A 21,097-nucleotide genomic window follows, 5' to 3' on the forward strand; every position below is an offset into this window, starting at 1 on the left:
AAGTAAAAAACAGTCCTTCCCAACACAAATGTACCAACTCCAGATATGCTTCATATTTTTAATACTTCTATAAGCAGGATAAAAATTTAGTAACCAAATCACTGAACTGGAATAGGAATCTTCACTAGTCATCTCATCTTTTTGGTCATGTATGTACATTGTCTTTGTATCGCAGGCAAGAAGCTTTGGCCCAAAGCCAAGTCAAGTCTACCCTGATCAAGGCTTTTATCTCTACTTCTTCCACACCTCCTATCAATTAACGTGAACCCTATCTATACAATGTATAGAGTGCCTTGGAGTGAATTATCACATCAGTTCTACATTCCTCAGGTCAGTTTGGGGCCTAGGAACAAGTTCACTTTTGTGAAATTCCTATACTTACCTCTGCTTCAGCATGGCAGAGTATGACCACCTCCAACTGAGAAGTCATACAGCCATACTAATACTGTTTTCTTCTCAAACTAACCTACTCCCTGCTGTTAAGGTTGAGTTCAAGCCTTACTAATAAAGCAGGATGGTTTCCAAACTGGGCTAAGAATTAATCTAGCTGCCATCAACTATTGTAGTATCAACTGCAGTATCAAATATAGGTATATTTGTGGTGCAAGACTGCATCACAAAATACTATTAACAGGTTTAGCTACAAGTAGCAAACTTCAATTGTTAAGACATTATACAAACAAAAAAAAATATCATTAGAGTTCTTACATTTCTTTAAACAACTGTATCTTAACTGATCAATTAATCAATTTTGTCTACCCTTTCAGTAATTTTGTGGGTTCTTCAGCCTAATAACAATGAAGCACAAAAAAAAATTACAGTACACTTCAGAAAGCAAAGTCAAAAGTTCTTTATATAATACAAAACAGAGATGCTGTATTTCACACCTCTTCACTACTCAAGCCATCAGCTTTGTACATTACATGCTCTTACAGCTGCAAAACGTGAACTTTGGAAAATAAGAGAGGCATGGCAACAGTATTACAGGTAAGGTACCCTGCGACAGAAATAAATTGCAAGTAGTTATTTGATTTCAATAAGTAAATAGAAAAGCTGATGTCTGCAGTTTTTAATGAATTGTAACATTTGTTTCAGTAAAGCTGCTCAAATCAAAAACAAAATCTGTTTTTACCTTTTGTACTTACCATCACACGGCTTGAAGCTTGCAACTGATTTTGTGGACAATTCTTTTATCTAAATAAAATAAAATAAAATATAAAATAGATATTTGAATAGTTAAAAATGTAAACAATCAATATTGAGAAATGCATATTCAGTATGAAATACCTAGTTTCAGTACTATTTCATGACAGAAATTATTGTTTATGATCTTGGGAGAAAAATACTTTTGTGGAACTCTATTCTACTTAATACTTTTCACATTCACGCCTAACTAATATTCAAGACTTATTTCTATTTTCTTATGTGTTCATGTTGCACTCTTGCTTTGTGCACAATACAAGCTTTAGAGTGAAAGGAGAGCAGTTTATGGGCCACCTCTGCACTTACAGTTTCAATCGTTTCTGCATCAGCAATTCACATTCCGTTTCTTTGGAGTTTAGCTCCACTCCAAAGAAACACTTAGTACACAACTGATTTTTAATTGTACAAACAGCTCTCCTGTCTACTCTAGTTTTGTCTATTTGTCTACAAGTCATGTATTTTCAGATTTCAGACACTATAACTGATTATGATCATCTTGTAGCAGATAAAATCCTGTTCACAATCAGATTTATTTTTTTTTTTTAATCTGTGGAGGTCTTTGGTGATTGCAACTTAGTAATCTTTTAACTTTTTGTAGAACTTATTAAAAACATTTGGTTTGTTAAATCTTTCATTCTAAATCATATTTTAATTCCTGGTTTTCATTGCTGTGTCTCTTTTCGAGATCTATTCTTATTTACTAATGTTATTTCCAAAGTGTAGCCAAAAATACTCCAGCAATACTCTTACCAACTAGTAATATTAACTATGCAACCAGAGATATATAGGAAAACATTTTTGTTTCCTATGCTCTCTGAAAAGGACTGCTTCACAAAACAGACCTGCTTCTTCTGAGTAATTATCAGATCATTCTGCTCCTGAAGCCTCTGCCCCAATTCTTCTATCCTCCTTTTGTAAAAGGTGTTATTTTTATTCAGGTCTTCTCTCACTGATGATTTAAGCTTCTCAATCTGTGACAGTAGCTAGAAAGCAAGCAAAAGGAAAAATACATTGACACTAATATTATATAAAATACTTTAATGCTCTAAGATTTAAACAAACAAGTATCATATTTAAATATTTTTAACACTTTTTTTTCAGCAAAAATGTAATGTCCCCTGTGATTTCATTGAAATTTGCATGTATTACAAAACAGTTGCCTACATTACTTTTTCTTTGTATGAGGAATGCTACCTAAATCTCAATACAAAGAAGGGGGCATGCAAACACATTGCTGAGATTGTCTAAAAACATGATTGCAGGAAAAAGCATTTGATTATATAAAATGTTTTCGTTATAGTGTCAAATAATGATATTTTAAGGAGACAAGATGTGAACTTGTATGATAAACCTAACATATTAGCTTTGATTGTAGAAGAAATGAAACAACATTTTAGGTGTGCCATCTCAAAAGTAATACTTACGTTGCTCCTCCCTTATTCTATTCTTGCATGTATGTGGGTTATCATTAACTACATCCTTTTGGGGGAATGTTCCATGGTTCCTCCCCACTGCTTTCTTGCCAAAGGAGGAGAAGTTTTGGCCAGACCACTATGATCTGCTCAGTTCTTACATGGTCGCGCAGATGAAAGGAAAATGAAAGGAAAGGAGGCAAGAGAAACAAAGCAGGAAAGAGATTAAAAAGAAACACAGACACACACACACACAAAAAAAAAAAATAAAAAAAGAAAAGAAAACTGAGGAATAAAGCTTTGTATAGTAAAATACGTAAGCCAATGCAAAACAAAATGCCATGGTGTTCTTCCGTCAAAAAGCCGAACAGATTCTGATTTTGAAAGCTACAACAGAAAAAGAAGCAAGGAAGTGAAAGAAAAGAGAAAAAACAGACTGAGACATGCTGTAGGTCTATGGCAGTTGAATGTGCAGGGCAGATGAAAGCTACATGTTGGCAAACTGTACCTCAACTATCTAGCATATCCCCATAACACACTGCATAATACACTGTTCACAGAGTTAGTTGTGAGCCCTTCAAAAGAGAGATACAGTTTCAGGTGTGTCTGTCAGATTCTTAAAAGATAAATTCCTTTTCAACTTTGGCCTTAAGAAAAACTTCAAGATCATAACGTAACTGAAACACAGAGATAAATGTATCTAAGGGGAAACACTTGCACAAACTCTTGAGATCTAAGCTTTCTAGTCTCCCAAAGTTGTATTACAGCCTATCAAGAACTACTGCAAGGGTAAGAAAACTATCTCCTTATAATATAGGTGGTTTGCTGTGCCACTTACCAGGGATTTCTCTGTCTCATGGTCCTGACGAAGGGCTTGTATTCTGGACGTCCATTTACTTTCCTGTATAAAGGAAAACAATATTAATTTTTGTTAATAACACATTAACATCTACTTCAATATATGCAGGTTTATTTTTATAAAGTACTAAAAAAAGATTATTGATGATACAAAACTTGAGTAGCCCCAGACACAGATCATTCATCAGCATGTTTTATACACCTGAGTGTGGTTTTCTTACCAATTGTTCTGGAAACTATGTTTTGGCTCCTTGATTTATATACAGTGACTGTAATTGAGAAATACACAAGTATTTTAACACATCTGTTTACTACTAGTAAGAGTAATAGTAACAAGCAGGGCTTTCTCCCAAATACTGTCATTTCAAACACTCATTAACGATGTATTTTGCATAACGACGATAAAAAACAGCCTTAATAAATGAGTTTTAAAGTGAATTTCCTTCGATGAAATAAAAAACAATGTAAAACTAACTAATTATTCCACACCTTTGAACAGAAACAACCAAACTTCTGGACGAAACCAGCAGTATACAACAACTTTTACATCCCTATAACCATGAAATACATTATGCATGTTACAAAGTATCAAAAAAGACAGTAAAAAGGTCTGTGGGCATTCCCAAAGGCCTCGTAACTCTCTTTTATTTATTTATTTATTTTTAATGAATGACCTGGACATGCAGGTGAGCCTCAGAGCAATGCAGCCACCTCAACCTGAGTGGCCCTTCTTGGCTCAGTCTTTCCTATAGATGGGACTTGGGGTTGCCCAACTAGCCCAGCAGTTGTGCTGATCAGATGACAGAGTCCTGAGTGTAGGATACAAAAGCTGCACATGACAGGTTTGAGAGTTTTGTGTGGCTCAAAAGCCACCAGTTGGCAAATCTGGTCAGAAAATTCTTAATGTATTTTTTCCCATCTTGGAAAATGGAAAATTCACATTTTTCCATCATTTCCTGTAAGTGGCCTCACAAATCAGCAGACAGAAATGGTTTATTAGAGCCTTCTGGAACCAAACTTCAACCAAGCCATATTTGGTAAAGCTAGCCATTCCCTTATCTTTTCTTTTTTTTTAATCAAATATATAAATACATAACTATAAATTACAAAGGATAAGGGAAATAATTCCTTGATTTCCATTACAGAAATTGTTTTTTGAATCTATTACTGTTTACTAAAGCTACTTCAGAAATTGATAAGGATGAGAACTTTACTTATGAATTTAAAATCCAGATCAGAGATGTTCAAAAGTAAAAAGGACATAGTCAGTCAAAAGCAACACGTTAAGATATAGCGTTACCTGTTTTTCAAGAAGTTTGACCACTTTGTAATAATCCTGAGGACTCTGAGACTTCTCTTCTGCAAATTCTTGGCTGTCTTTCAGCGTCCCTAAATTGGACTTCTGTTGCATATTGGATGTTTGTAACGCTAACAGTTGCTAAAAGGAGGAGAAAACATTTGAGGCCCGAATATATCTAAAGTTTTTGTTTTACGAACCTGTCACTTAATACAAAATTTACTTTAAATACAACTATACAGAGATCATATCAAGTTCTTCTAACGTTTCTCATGAGTTCAGCATTTATCAAATGTCATGTAATTATTAATATATACACCTTATATAAACATACATTGCAAATATACTCGGAAACTAACACCTACAAAATACCAGCGCTCTGGTAATGCAATGCGTATTTGATTTCTGACCTACCTTTTATAATTCTCTTTCTAGCCAGAACTCTGGGAAGCATTTCTTTTGACTATACTGAAAACATATTCAGTTCCAGGGTCAGGACTATAATGCAGACATTAGTCCCCTCTGTGTCACTTCTGAGAATATTAGTACAAAGCATGCCCAACAGACAGCATAACTCATCTGTGAAAAGGCACTCAGAGTAGGAGTAGGAAAAAAATGGTCTGGTTACTGAAGGGATAACTAATTGAAAAACTGAAGTTGCATAGATAAAACCAGTAGACAAGGATACAGTTACAGTTATCTATTACTCCTAAAGTTTCGTAAGAAAACCTTTCAGGTGACTACATCACATTTCAAATACCCAAAATTTATCTGCCTGGATGCATTCCTGTGTGATGCAATTTAGGAGTTTATGCTCTGGCAGAGGGCTTGGACTAGATTATCTTTCAAGATCCCTTCCAATCCCTAACGTTCCGTGAAGTTCACCATCTCCTGTAAAGGATTTGTGCCTTAAAATGTTAGAAAACTTAAAACACTTACGTTTTCTAGTGTTGAATTTCTTGAAGATAACTCCTTAAGCTCTTTCATAAACATCTCCTTCACTTTTTCTATTTCATCGGCTAATTTTGCTTTTTCTTCTTCTTTCCATTTATGAAATGACTGGAGAATTTCTTCTTCTTTTGATTTTTGCTGTTCACATTCCTGAAAATATTTTTAAAATGATAGCTGTTATTCTTCCCACAAGCATAACACTAATTCAAGCACCCAAACTGTGTGTAGAAGCAGTCACTTCCAATGGGCAATAATGTGACACCAAAAAACATGAAAAAAACCACAAGTTTCTGTAGAATTCTGGGTGATGATATATTTTGCTAGCAAAACATGTAAGCTTCAACAAATTTTGAATTACCTTATTTGGTCATGTCAAAGATCCACCTAGTTCACCATCACGGTTCTTAAAGAAGCCCTGAGCGTATAAGGTAGGAAAGGAAAAGAGCAGAGCAAGCAAACACACATATTCTCCTTCATGGTTTCCAAGCTGCCAACTCCGCCTGACACAGCTTTATAAACTTGGTAACCTTCAACAGATTTCTCATATATGCTTGCAGTTGCTAAAAGCTGACACAGACACAAGGGAAGACTGCAAAGTCTTTTGCTAATGAGCTGGTCTACTACACGTTGCATGAAGAATCAAGCATTTCTGTTTCAAATTTGTCTCCTGACAATTTCATTTGACAGATGCTAGGTCTTGAACTAGGAGAGAGTGAATGATTGATACCTATTCACTCTATATAACTCATGACTTTGCAGGCATCAATCTCTCCCCCCACCAAGCTTTCATCTTTTTTGGCCTGACAACTCTTGGAATGATAAGTCATTCTAAATACAGACGCTGTTCCAGACTTCAATTATCCTTGCCACCCTTCGCTGTAACTTTTATAACTCTGTCCTACCAACTTGAGCCCTTCTTGAGATGAAGGGCTCAGACCTCCAGACAAGATTTAAGCTGTGGCTACACCACAGAATTCAACATTGATTTTTCATAACAATTTGCAATATTTAGAATCATAGAATATCCTGAGTTGGAAGGGACCCTTAAGGATCATCAAGTCCAACTCTTGACACCGCACAGGTCTACCCAAAAGTTCAGACCATGTGCCTAAGTGCACAGTCCAATCTCTTCTTAAATTCAGACAGGCTCGGTGCAGTGACCACTTCCCTGGGGAGCCTGTTCCAGTGTGCAACCACCCTCTCTGTGAAGAACCCCCTCCTGACGTCCAGCCTAAATTTCCCCTGCCTCAGCTTAGCCCCGTTCCCGCGGGTCCTGTCACTGGTGTTAATGGAGAAAAGGTCTCCTGCCTCTCGACTCCCCCTTACGAGGAAGTTGTAGACTGCAATGAGGTCTCCCCTCAGCCTCCTCTTCTCCAGGCTGAACAGGCCCAGTGACCTCAGCCGTTCCTCGTACGTTTTCCCCTCAAGGCCTTTCACCATCTTCGTAGCCCTCCTCTGGACACTTTCCAAGAGTTTCATGTCCTTTTTATACTGTGGTGCCCAGAACTGCACACAGTACTCGAGGTGAGGCCGCACCAGCGCAGAGTAGAGCGGGACAATCACCTCCCTTGACCTACTAGCGATGCCGTGCTTGATGCACCCCAGGACACAGTTGGCCCTCCTGGCTGCCAGGGCACATTGCTGGCTCATATTCAACTTGCTGTCTACCACGACCCCCAGATCCCTCTCTTCTAGGCTGCTCTCCAGCGTCTCATCGCCCAGTCTGTACGTGCAGCCAGGGTTTCCCTGTCCCAGGTGCAGGACCCGGCACTTGCTCTTATTGAACTTCATGCGGTTGGTGATCGCCCAGCTCTCCAACCTGTCCAGATCCCTCTGCAAGGCCTTTACGCCCTCATTTGAGTCCACAACTCCTCCAAGTTTGGTGTCATCAGCAAACTTGCTCAAAATACCTTCTATTCCTACATCCAGATCGTTTATAAAAATATTGAAAAGTACCGGCCCTAAAATGGAGCCTTGAGGGACCCCACTGGTGACCGCCCGCCAGCCTGACGCAGCCCCATTTACCATAACCCTTTGGGCCCTGCCCGTTAGCCAATTGCTCACCCAAATTTAATTCAGTTTTGTTGTTGCTACTCATCAATGGGCTGAATTTCCCTGGAACTATCTATCAGTCTTAAGAGCTTGCACTTCAGCAACAACACTCTAGCTCAGGACTCACCTTTTCATAGATGAAGTTAGATTTTTTTTTCCCCATATGTATTTACTGCACTTCATCTGTTAAATTTCATTTACCATCTCATTAACTAAGCAATCATTTTTGTACAGTCCTTAATTTCTGCAAAACCCTGCTGTTTGCTGATCAAAATATACCTACTGTTTGGCAAAACTGATCACTGTACACTTAAGAACAGGATCTTCTGTATCCTTTCAGCTCAGACCTTCTCCATTATCCACTGGACACAATGATACATGAATTGTCAAGTCATAGCAGACAATCTGCAACCAGTCACACTTCACATTTTTATCCTCCTCAACACCACAGAAAGATACAGAAGTTTCAAAAGCCTTGTGTAACACTTAAGTTTGTAGCTCCAGGATATTCCAGGCAGTCTCCTTGTAATTAGGAGGCTCAGTTAATAAGTGAGTTCAAAACAGGCCCCTAAGGTACTAAAAAATCTGCGCAGCTATGAACACTACGCCCCACATCATATGAGTGATGCTTTAGGTGCAGGAAAAATATACTTATAGAGGTACCTCTGAAAAGCAAGGTACAGAGTGAATGAGCAGAATACCTAGAAGATGTCCACATTGGGCCAAGACTCATTATTCTAACACTGCTTGCACTCCCAGGTGAGACTCTATCCACACTCTTCGTTTAAATACTGAAGCACTTTTAAAAATGGAAAAAAAAAAAAAAGGCTAAAAAAAAAAAAAAAAAAGGAAGCTACATAGTTCCAAGAGAAGGACTGAAGAAAGGAGAGCCTGCGTTCAGGAAAGGAAACACTTTTTGGGTGATCTATTAAGAGAAGGTTCCCACGAGTTACATTAACAACCACAAAACGCTGCTTTCGAGTGTGATATAGGGCAAACTATTACTGGGATTAGTGTTTAACTTGATCATTAGACGTATCTTGTCTTGCGTGTCAAAAATTCCCCCCTCAAAGGGAATCACAAAACCCTTTCCCCTCCCTTAAAAAAAAAAAAAGTAAATCCTCATTTTGATAGGGAATTATCCTATTTTATTTACCAGAACTGAAATGAAAACTGTGAGATGATTTGAACTTATCAAGCTGAAAAGAACAAACAGATAACTTAGAGATTCTTTGTTTCTTTTCACAAGCCAGGAAGTACAGCCACATGATTCAGTATCATTCTAAGTAAAGCCTTGCCTGTAATTACAAACAGATAATTACTGCTTTAAAATCATTCTGGTTTAAGATTAGTTTTGTTTTGTTTTTAATTCACACAGCCATAGCTAAGACTATGTTTGCTTTGACTCTCTGGTCTTTAAATCCCACAAAGATATGCAGAAATATACAGTTTGCTTTGTTTCTTCTCAATCTCTCTTCCTTAAATTGTTTTATCCCATGTTACTAAAGCTCTTCACAGCAAAGAAGAAATGGTACTTAGCTTACTAAATCATATATAAAACCAGTCATATCTAAGAAACATTTAATCATCACAAAATATCACATCAAAAATAGCTTCTATTTCACCACAGCGAGACCAATTCTATCTGCTTCAATAACAGGCCACGCTTACCTTATGAACTGGCAAGTGTTAACAGAAGTATTCTCTTAAGTATTCATCTAAAATATGACTACAACAAAATGTAAGGGGAAAGGGAATGTTCTAAAATCACAGGGGTGTGCAGAGGGGTTGCTATGCTCTAATGCCCAAGCAGCATTGCTGCCAGGCAGACAAGCTGTAGACACATTTTTGTTCTGTTCTAGTTACTAAACGAGCAAGCAGGGTCCAAAGTACTACTTCTTTTGAGAGGTTCACATTAAATAGTACCCATTACCTTAGAAAACCTGACCATATTAGCTTGCTGTTCAGCCTCTAACTGGGACTTGGTGAGCTGCAACTGCTCCTTCAGTTTATCAATCTCATCCTGCAGTTTGTCTGTCTTAGCTTTCCTCTTTTGTTCTGCTAGGGAAAAAAAATAAATAAATATTTAAAAACATTGCTTGAAATTTCTGGAAATACGATGCTTACTGTAAATGTTTTTCTACAGTGTTTCAGTAATATCTTCATGAACTGTGGTTCTTACACCACTTCCCTTCCCACTACCATGATTCTCCATAGATATTTTTAAATACGTATGTTCTCTGGACTGCTAACATTGTCCTCAAAGACTGTAAAATACCAGTTTTACTGCCACGTGAAGTAGTTTATATAGTAATTTTTCTTGTAAACATCCCATAATATAATTGCAAAGTATATCACAGGTATCTAAGCAACACAGGCTCAAAAAAGGATGCATGAAGGACTAATAACCTCAATTGGTCAATTCTGTTAGGTATACTTTATTCTGCATAAATGGAAGACTCATTACAGAAGTTATCTGGAATGACTAATTCTTTATGTGATATTTAGCTCAACTGGTTCTGCAGATCCTTCCATTATCTATTTTTAATCAAGCGTAATGTACGCAAGAGCTTCTTTCTTCCTCCAATATATTAACGCTCCCTGGGATGCTTAAATACACTCCTTTCACTGCTCCATTGTTTTATTTGCCTTACAAACTGCAGTGCATAGCTTGCTAGATTCTTCCCTCTCTTCCTCCTCCCAGATGATCTTCTTCTTCCTCTTTTCCAATCATTGCCCTTTGTCAATACCCGTTAAGCCTTGGCAATAAGTCAGAGGCACGCAGCCTAACAGGAAGGAGAGAATTTAGGGATGAATGAAGCAAACTTTGAGAGAAATGTTTTTGAAACTTTTTTTTTCCAATGAAGAGAGACAAAAGAAAATATATTAAGTGGTACAGCAACCAAAATGAACATAGATACATGAACCTGGATCAGTCTTGACAGTTTCTTTTTCTTACTACATTTTACAGTCAGTTTAGTCCAGGAGCATCTGATACCCTTCAAACAGATGTCAGGTTAAGCTGGATTATTTCTACTCTAGTAATTCACATATATTCACAAAATCTATTTTCCTTACTGTACCTTAATCATTTTTACCCACACCTTTATAGCATATATACCTAAAGAACTCTGCTACTGATTGAAGTATTCAGCGGGAATTCTAGTTTGACAAGGCAGTGTAAACGTGGAATATGTTTTGTTAAGTATTTTCCAGACTGAGACATATTTCACTGAATACATTTTGTCAGTCAGCGTTGCTTGTATTCACACAAACTGACAACTGCCATATAGAAATGCAATGTGCAAAAAAATCCTGGACCACAAATCCTCAATATATTTATACGTTTCTTAACGATGCCTCTTAATTTCCGTGATTATACTGAAGTACATACCAATCTGAGATTCTTCCGGATGACGCCTTTGCATGTGACTTTGTAAAAAGGAATAGTTCATAAAAGCCTTTTCACAGAGTTGACACTGTAGAAATAGATAACATTTCAGTTATTAGTAGTAACACCTATTTGGTAAGTATAGCAGTTCAGGCTTTTAATGGATTATATTATTTTGCCCAGATATCAAAAGTAGGCACCTTTAACAAATTCCATTTCACAAGAATAATGGCTAAAATTCTCACTGTGCCACGCTTCTGTAAAGTTATTAATATATTTATGCTAGCTATCCATAAAATAGCTTCTGTTGGAAGGGACCTCAAGGACCACCCAGTTCCAGCCCCCCTGCCATGGGCAGAGACACCTCCCACCAGACCAGGCTGCCCAGGGCCTTGTCCATCCCTGAGCACCTCCAGGGATGGGGCACCCACAGCTTCTCTGGGCAACCTGTGCCAGGGCCTCACCACACTCACCGTGAATTTCCTCTAACCTCTGATCAAAATCTCCCCTCTTTTAGTTAAAAACCATACACCTTGTCCTGCCATTATCTGCCTGAGCAGAGTTGCTCTGCATCTTGTTTAGAAGCCCTCTGCAAGTATTGAAAAGCTGCACTGAGGTCTCCCAGGAGCCTTCTCTTCTTTAGGCTGAAAGCTCCAGCTCTGTTTTTCTTCGTAGGAGAGGTGCTCCAGCCCTCTGATCAACTTCGTGGCCCTCCTCTTGACCTGCTCTAACAGCCCCACATCCTTCTTGTGCTTGGGGCCACAGACCTGTAAGCAGGGCTCCAATTGAGGTCTCACAAGGGCAGAGCAGAAGGGAACAATCCCCTCTCTCGACCTGTTGGCCACTCTCAATGAGCTCTCCATCCAGCCTGTGCTCATGTCTGGGATTGCCCTTACCTGGGTAAAGACGCTCACCTTGCCCTCAGCCTTGTTGAACCTCATGAGGTTCAACACGGGCCCGCTTCTCAAGCTTGTCCAGGTCCCTTTGGATGGCATCCCTTCTTTCCTCTTTACTCAAATGCCCCTAAATGTCTCCTACAAGCCTTCTTCCTTTTTATACTGAAAATCTCAATGCAGACTGTTCTTAGTTTTGTCTTCTTGTCTCATCATTACTTCCCCAGACAGGCAAAAAGGAATTGAGTTTAAAAATAATAATAATAACCATGTGGAAGACATATGCGAAGAAGTCAAACACTTCTAAATGTTATTAGAACCCCAAACCTAACAAGGTGTAATAAAAGCCAAGGATCTCTCAGGAAAACGCTTCATCAGCTTCATATCCAACTGTGCTAAGTTACTTGATCGCAAAATTCATCTGAAAAAAAACTTTATATGCAAGTTCATTATAACTTGTGCTGTGTTTCAATGGTACACATGACAGTTCCTGCTTTGCAACCCCATTTTAAGTCAAATTTAGATCCCAGCTGTTTTAAAAGATGTTTGTTCACTGCCAATGTATATCCCACTAATGTTCAGAATACTAGAAATAAATGGACAGTGAAGAACAGGAGCCACATCTATAGATTATGGAATGTACTGGCAATATTACAAATGAAAACCCATAAATGCTTTAGGTAGGGTTGCTTGCTCTCTCCCAGACTTTTATTTTCCCCCTCCTCTGAATAAATATATTTTAACAGCCCACAAATCCTCAGCTGAGCCCTTTTTCCTCCTCACTGTGACATGAATGTAAGCAAACAGTTAAAAACTGACTTAACAGATTGAAGATCTTGCCATCATAACCAAATTCCCAGATGTCATCTAATATTTAAAATACTGCCACTGATAGTTAGATAGGCTTTTAAATATCTGTGTCCTCCAGCAAACACTAGAGTCATGAATTATGAAGACAAATTTTGTCAGACAAATGCAAGGATAAAACCCAAGCAAATCAGTGCTAGCATAAAGCCAAAGCAAAGACAGAGCACGGCAGCAAAGCACTGCTGCCAACCAAGAGGGAGCTTCCAGTGTAACAGATTGCACAACACTTATGGAATTAAATTGGCTGTGAAATAATGTTATCCATTCAAGCACAAACTTCACGTCAGTTTGACTTGCTGGTAGGGAAAGAAAGCTCTTACTGCAGGAAACAGGGCTAACACAGGGGATATCCAGGGTTTGGATTACGTGACCTTATTCCTGCAGCTACTTAGAGTGTTAGACACCATGTACACTCTCTGGGGACACTGTGCGTGAGCACATCACACTTCTGTACAAAGCATCAAGAAGTGAAAACATGTAATACTATGATATTAAATAAAGACAAAGGTGTTGGCAAGGCAGTCATAAATTTATGACATTTAGGTAGCGCTCATTGTAGGGTAGTATTTTATGGTTGAACTTACATTGTTGGTGGATAACAGCCATTACCTTTGAATTCCAAAACATAGTTACATCAGATACAGCACGCCACCACTTAAAGATAAATAAATAAATAAATAATGTGAATAGCTATTAACAGGCTTGCTTGCAAAACAGCCAAGACTTTAAGGAGATGAAACCCGAACTACCCTCTGAAGAACACCAGCAAACCCCCTTTTATTTGGCACTGCAGGTATGCCAAAACCATGGCACAAATAAATAACATAAGCTTGGAGTTTACTGAACAGTCTGCTGCCCTGCATTTACAAATCCTAGAAAGAATTTGTTTGATGACATTGATCACAGAATGGTTTGGGTTGGAAGGGACCTTAAAGATCACCCAGTCCCACCCCCTGCCATGGCCACGGACACCTCCCACCAGCCCAGGCTGCCCAAAGCCCCATCCAGCCTGGCCTTGAGCACCCCCAGGGATGGGGCACCCACAGCTGCTCTGGGCAGCCTGTGCCAGGGCCTCACCACTCCAAGAATTCAGACTACATTTTAAGCTAGAATCTGCAGTCCTGGTACCTGCTGAAGCTGACACATTTTCAAATCAAGTTACTACAACCAGAGCTCAAAAGCCCCTCCAAAAACGACTGTGTCATGATACAGAGTAAAAATGGCAACGTACTGAGGTTCTTGGGAAAGCTCCTACAGGAACAGATTGCTGTGGAGTTAGGGATGAGCTAACCCACTGGTATTCTTTACCATCATGCCTGAGTCACTTTTGAGTCACATACACAGGCAGAAACTTTGTGCCTGGAGAACACTGCTGCAGGGAAGTGACAACTGGCAAGCAGGCTACTTCTTCGCACTGATGCTGATGTACTTGCCCTGTGTGTTTTCTGACTGGAGGTGTTCAAGGAAAAGCTGGATGGGGCTTTGGGCAACCTGGTCTGGTAGGAGGTGTCCCTGCCCGTGGCAGTGTTGAACAAGGTGATGTTTAAGGTCTCTTCCAACCCAAACCACTCTGTAATTCTACAGTATCAATATCATCAAACTAGCAAACTTTTATTTTTGACTTTTTGAGCAAAGACACTTCCCACAACCACTTTAGTGCTCCTAAGAAAACAGTTCCTCCCTTCCCTGCAAAAAGGCTGTATTTTAGAGAATTAATTACTGGACTTATTTTGTTCTAGACTCAGGGATGGCTACACAGCTACTTCCAAATGTAGTATAGCAGCATTTACTGTGAGGATTAGACCTTTTTAAAGTGAGCTCTTGTCTTGCAACTTCCCACTTTGATGACTGCAAGGAAGATGTGGGTGTTCAGTACCAGACACCCATTTCTCCCTGCCAAAGGTCCATATTTCTGGTGCACAAGCCCACGTTTCTTGTAGGAGGAATGGGTCTGTGCAGCCCTGCTTGTCCCCTGACATGGAGTCAGGATACAGCCAGAGTGTGTGTAGGGACAGCTCATGGTGTGTACCCCACAGCAACTCTGTCCTGTGACCATCAGGTGGATATATGGAGGCAATGAACACCAGCCACACGTGCTTTCCTCACGGGTTTTGTGGGTGGTTGGGTGCACGTGTATCTGACATTTGACGTGTGCCAAGCGAGGCCACGACCAGGGGACACGGCACGTGGCCGCTCCGCCGGGCTGGCAGCCAGCAAGCTGCAGCTCCCCTCACCTGGTGGTAGCTGGCCCGGGCCTCCAGCATCATCTGCTGGGTGCCGATCATCTTCTTCCTCCGGCGGCACTCCTCCTTCAGCCCCTTCACCTCCTGCGCCCGGCGGGCCGCCTCTTCGCCCAGCCGGTCCCTCTGGGCGAGGGCGTCCCGCAGGGCGTCCTCCAGCCCCCGCAGCTGGGCGCTGAGGTACTCCTGCGAGTGCAGCAGGTACTCGGTGCACAGCTGGGCCAGGCGCAGCAGCTTGAGCAGCAGCGGGTCGGCGGGCGCCTGGCAGTGCGGGCAGCGCTCCCGCTCGGCGCTGCAGAAGGTGACGTGCTCCAGGTGCTCCTGCAGGGCGGCCACGTCGCCCTCCCGGCACACCCGCCCCACGTCCACGGCGCTCAGGCGACGCCAGTCCGGGCCCTCCAGGCGCCCGCGGAACTGGAAGGCGGCGAACGGCGGCGGCTCGGCTCCCCCCACCGCCGCCGCCGGGCAGTAGCCGCGCTCCGTGAAGGGCTGCGGGGCGGAGAGAGGCGCTGAGATGGCGGCGGGACGGCCGCTTCCATCCCCCCCCCCCCCTCCTCCCCGTCCCTCCCTCTCTCCCTCCACACACCGCCCCGCTGCTCACCATGGCCGGGCTCCGGCCCTCAGGCCCCGGCCCTCGGGCTCCGGCGTCCTCCGCGTTGCTACGGCAGCCGCGGCCCGGGCCTGCGCGGAGCGGGAGAGGGGGGAAAAAAGGGGAGGGAAGGGAAGAAAATGGAGCGAGGCGCGGCCCCGCCCGCCGCCATGGCCCCCCGCCCGCCACAGCGCCGCCCCCGCCCCGTCCCGCCGCCTCGCTGCCCTCAGGGCGCTGCTCCGCACCCCAAAAACCTCAGATGGTGCCCCCATGGTGCGGGTGCGTGCCCTGAGCCGCACCGTGTGCTTGGTTGCTTCAAGCACTGTCCCCAAGCAGTAATAGTCTCTTCCGTCATGCGAAATTATTCCATTTCCTTGCTCATCTCTACTACTCTTCTCCAAAAACCCGCTCTTCCTGTTACCATTTCTTCAGTCTTTTCAATCCCTTCTACACGCACTTCAGTCTCGCATCCCCGTTATGTACCTCCCCAGGAATATCCACACAACACCTACGTGATCACACACCCCATCCCGTAGGTTTCTCTACATCCTATATAATAGACTCACGGCAATGTTGTTCACAAGGGAACTCTGGGGATTTTCTAAAGGTTAATACAGTTGTTTGTTGTGCCCACAAGCTTGCTCGCTTTTCCCATATATATGAATCAATCTAATAAAACACACTAGATATTCCTGCAAACCCAGCCTCCCCACATCTTTGCAGACAAAGGTTGAGTATATACATCCACCTGATGGTCACGGGACAGAGTTGCTGTGGGGTACCCACCACAAGCTGTCTCTACATGCACTCCAACTGTGTCCTGACTCCACTTCAGGAGGCAAGCAGGGCTGCACAGGCCCATTCCTCCTACAAGAAACGTGGGCGGAGAGCAGGCTCATGCACCAAAAATATGGACCTTTGCTTCCTTCAGCCCTTCAGCCTCAGCTAGCAAAGCCTAACCCCAGCCAACATCAGAGAGACCCAGATCAGTCTCAGGAAGGGTCACACACCCACTTCAGGATCACAAGTATTACCAGACTCTCCAATTCTTCACCTCTACGTCCACTCCTTCACAAAGGGAAAAATGAAGGATGTTCCTTCCTTTTCATGCCCAGAGAAACATGAGGACTTCTTTCTTGCTTTCTCTGTATAAAGAAATGTTACACTTTTTGTCTTCTCCACTTTTGAAAAAAGGTTGAAAATCATCTCTTCCAAGTATATACCTTGGCCCACCAAAAAGTTTCATAGAATCTACAAAGTGAATTTCAATATGTTTTTCACTTTAGAACAGTGAAGTTGATAACATGAATGAAGGACAGCGAGCCCTCCTGCTTCTTGGCTCAGGCAATCTTCCAAAACACTTGGCACTACCGCTTGCTTTTTGGACACTTAACCTTAAGCCTGCTGGCCACACTTTACTGCAATACTTAACGTTCATTGCACTTTCCCTGAGGATCTTCCATCACTCACCATGATGTTTTTTAAATTCAGAAAGACGTCTACAGATGGGCTGAAAGAAGATTTTGACAAAATGTAGCGTTAGTCCACAGGAAAGGAGAAGTTCTTTGCTCTGATTTTCAGCAGCAATATAACTTAACGTATGCATACGGTGGCTCATGCCCACAAAGTGCACTGGAGATCAGTTTTCGAGTCATTTAAGCTCAGATATACCATGTGGTATTTGTAATATTGCAGTCGAACACGGCTGTCTTCTCCTGCAGGGAAGGAATTTTTGCCACCTTGTTTTCCATGAGTAACTGCTGTCTTCAAAGAAATTAATTAAACATCATTTATTTACATGAATTACAATCTGCCTGGCTTATCACTGAACTTTGCAGTGCTCTGGCTCTCAAAGCAGCAAGAAAATATTCTGCTCATCTCCTTTAGAAGCGTTGGTATGATACTGCAGAGACCGAAAAGGGTAGTCCCAAGGAGGCTGCATTTAGCTAAGACATGCTCTCCTCGATGAGGCTTGCCCACAATGGGGATAAAGCCAGGGACCCTGGCCAGGTCCCCGGGGGAAGGCGGTGTGTCACCCCACGGGCCTGCAGGCCCTGAGGCAAGCTCCATGCCCTGGCCAAAGCAGCCTCCCCACTCCCTCCCAAATCCCCTAAGGATGGGGTGCAACACGAGCCACACCTGCCCATGCCTCAGTATTTAATGTCCTAAGGTTTCCTCAGTGTGCTCCAGTCACTAACGGGCCTTCAGTCCATAGGATCAGGTTAGAGCTGGTCTGACATGAAACCTGAACATGTGTAAAATGTGGAATTCTGGTCCCCATTACTGACTTTTGCTTCAGGAGATCTGCTGTTTGTATTGGGCTGCGCTAATTGCTCATGCAGGTATTGCCAGAGGAAGATACCAAGGCTTTTGCGTGGTAAATCTTAATACCAATACAGAAGAGAGTGCTTTTTGTTTTCAAAATTTTTATTTGCAAACCTTTCTTTGAGTTTTCCTTCCTCTGTGGCTAGGCAATGTCACAGTCACAGTCTCTGTGGTCCAGGCCTAGCAGCAAAAACGTAATAAAATCTTGATGAACATTACGGGAATGGCTGAAGAAAAAATAAAAGAAGCAAAAGAAAGCAAAAAGTGCATTTTTAGTCCCTTCTGTGCCCAAGAAGTTTTATACCCATGCCCTTCTGGAAGTGCTGCAGCAGTAACACAACAGCCTGTTCAGCGTGCCTTCTAAGTCTCTCTTGTCAAAACTGTTTTTAACATCACATAAATATTGACTGGGTGAGAAAATGTTTGAGATTCATGTCAATTGATTAGGGGAGGTGTGCATGAAGGACGCGGATATACTTGGATCTTGTTTGCTTATTCTATTATCTGTTTAACACAAAATACAAAATCAGCCCTTGCAACAAGAGCTAGAAGGAAGTTTTCAGTCCAGTGAGGGTAGGGACATCACCCTGTCTGCTAGACACTTGGCAAGAGTGAGTAGTCTTTATGCCCTCATTATCATTCCTTCCTCAACTTGTATCAAACAGCTTGGTGATGAAGGTACTCTCCTAAAATGTGCATGGATTTGCTAGCAGAGGACTGAGAACATCTTAGCCTTTGCCCATCTGTCTGATTCGATGCAAGAAGCTTATGGCAGCCAGCAGTCTGGCTGGAGCAGACAGACAGGTGATTACTGATCATGCACACACAGTGGTGAGGAATTACCATAAATCCAACATGCCTGGAACACGTCAGTTCTGCTGTGGATTTAATCTGTGCTTTGGCCCTCTGTGCAAGACTTACATACCAGTACTCTTTATGTTTCATCCATTCGTTACACATATACTGCATGATGCACATAACACCTCTATTCCTGCTAAAGATTTTCCGGAGTAAAATGTTCTGATTTCTCACACTTCATGGGTTAAGTCACTGTTGTGCTGTCTCTCACGGTTTCCTCTCCGTCAAGAGAGGGGTCAAGAATGCACCTCCATCTGCCACAAAGGTGTCAGCTGATAGCCAGTGGCACAGGTGATGTAGCCTCTGAACTGCTGCCTTGAGAGGTGATGAACTTTCTCCACTGGCCTTCTTCTGAAGTTCAGCCGTCACTGTTAGATTTTTGCTAGGCAAATTAACAGTCATACTGTGAGAACACACATGGGATATGCTCCTCAGGTGAACTAGCTGAGGGATATCCCTGGCTTGTGCATACCATGAAGCACAGAAGTGCTAGTTAGTTTTCTCTAGTTAGCTTCCAACCTTCTTTTAAGAGTTATAGATGATAGCTGAATCAGGTTTGGGGACAGCTAAAATTTGGGCTAAGCCATTTAAGACTTTCTTAAAACCAGCTGGTGACTCATAAGGAGTGGTGCTTCCCAGGGTTCAGTTTTGGGGCTCATCCTCTTCAGTATTTTTATTGAGGACTTGGATGAGGGAATTGAGTGCACCCTCAGTACGTTTGCAGATGACACCAAGTTGGTGAAAGTGTCAGTCTGACGGAGAGTAGGAAGGCCCTGCAGGGGGACCTGGACAGGATGGGTCGATGGGCAGAGGCCAATGGGATGAGGTTCAACATGGATAAGTGTGGCCACTTTGGCCACAACAACCCCATGCAGCACTACAGGCTTGGGCAGAGTGGCTGGAAAGCTGTGCAGAGGTAAAGGATCTGTGGGTGCTGACTGATGCTCACCTGAACATGAGCTGGCAGTGTGCCCAGGTGGCCAAGGCAGCCAACGGCACCCTGGCTTGTGTCAGCCAGCAGGAACAGGGAGGTGATGGTCCCCCTGTGCTCAGCTCTGTTGAGGCTGCACCTCGAGTGCTGTGTTCAGCTTTGGGCCCCTCACTACCAGAAGGACACTGAGGCCCTGGAGCGTGTCCAGAGAAGGGCTACGAAGCTGGTGAAGGGCCTGGAGCACAAGTCCTGTGAGGAGCGGCTGAGGGAGCTGGGGGTGTTTGGTCTGGGGAAGAGGAGGCTCAGGGGAGACCTCATTGCTCTCTGCAGCTACCTGAAAGGAAGCTGTGGGGAGCTGGGGGTTGGCCTTATCTCCCAGATAACAAGTGATAGGACTAGAGGGAATGGCCTCAAGTTGCACCAGGAGAGGTTCAGGTTGGAAATGAGGAGACATTTCTTCTCAGAAAGAGCGGTCAGGCATTGGGATGGGTTGCCCAGGGAGATGGTGGAGTCACCATCCCTGGAGGTGTTTAAGGAAAGGGTAGATGTGGTGCTTAGGGACATGATTTAGTGGTCAATGTTGGTGGTAGTTGGACGGTTGGACTAGCTGATCTTGGAGGTCTTTTCCGACCTTAATGATTCTATGATTCAATGATTCTGGAGTCCTTACTCAAAACCTTTTCTTCCCCTTGCAGTTTTTATATTCACAGTTTCTTTTACCCAGTGCTTTCACACTTCAAATTTTACATGCTTTCCTTATTCTAGACAGTATCTCATTGTTGCTCACTACCATACACCAGTCTTCTACGGGCAACTGGAACTGGTAAACAGCTGTTAACTGGGACTGTTTAACTAAAGATCATGCCCAGTTAGTGGTTTGACTTTATCAAATAATGTAGACTTAACGTCTACATTGATGTAGTTAAGTCTACATTACTTCTGTCGCCATCTACTTAATGTAGAGGACTGGCACTTAACAGAACCCTCTAAAGGTAGTTTGTGTGCATGAGGGTTTTATGAAACTATTTTGTATTATCCACTGTTCTATGAGGGTTTTTCATGTTTTGTTGACATAGTGCAATGCTGACTATGCTATTTCTTAGTAGAGTTCAGGAAAAAGGAAAACTTCAGGAAAAGGGAAGAACTGAACTTTCTAGGAAGCAGAAAAAAAAAAAAGATTTTTTTTTTTTTTTTCTAATGGGGTAGCTGGTGAGGACAGCTAAGAATTGA

The 21,097-nt window shown here is 42.3% G+C and overlaps 1 protein-coding gene across 1 annotated transcript in view; it reads right to left on the bottom strand.

Annotated features, from left to right (window-relative positions):
- Nucleotides 1-16,025, bottom strand: part of DZIP1 (DAZ interacting zinc finger protein 1) — a gene marked incomplete at its 5' end in the record, with an annotated part of 32,844 nt that extends 16,819 nt beyond the window's left edge. The window contains 9 exons of the mRNA XM_084285940.1: nt 1,146-1,194; nt 2,046-2,186; nt 3,454-3,516; nt 4,774-4,911; nt 5,710-5,871; nt 9,707-9,834; nt 11,168-11,252; nt 15,159-15,653; nt 15,999-16,025. Of these exons, the coding sequence (XP_084142066.1) occupies nt 1,146-1,194; nt 2,046-2,186; nt 3,454-3,516; nt 4,774-4,911; nt 5,710-5,871; nt 9,707-9,834; nt 11,168-11,252; nt 15,159-15,653; nt 15,999-16,025 (1,288 nt within the window). The remainder of the gene's footprint in view (nt 1-1,145; nt 1,195-2,045; nt 2,187-3,453; nt 3,517-4,773; nt 4,912-5,709; nt 5,872-9,706; nt 9,835-11,167; nt 11,253-15,158; nt 15,654-15,998) is intronic.
- Between the last annotated feature and the right edge of the window lie 5,072 nt (nt 16,026-21,097).

The sequence above is a fragment of the Netta rufina genome, assembly GCF_964035555.1.
Source record: "Netta rufina genome assembly, chromosome: 1".
In the NCBI taxonomy this organism is placed as follows: domain Eukaryota; kingdom Metazoa; phylum Chordata; class Aves; order Anseriformes; family Anatidae; genus Netta; species Netta rufina.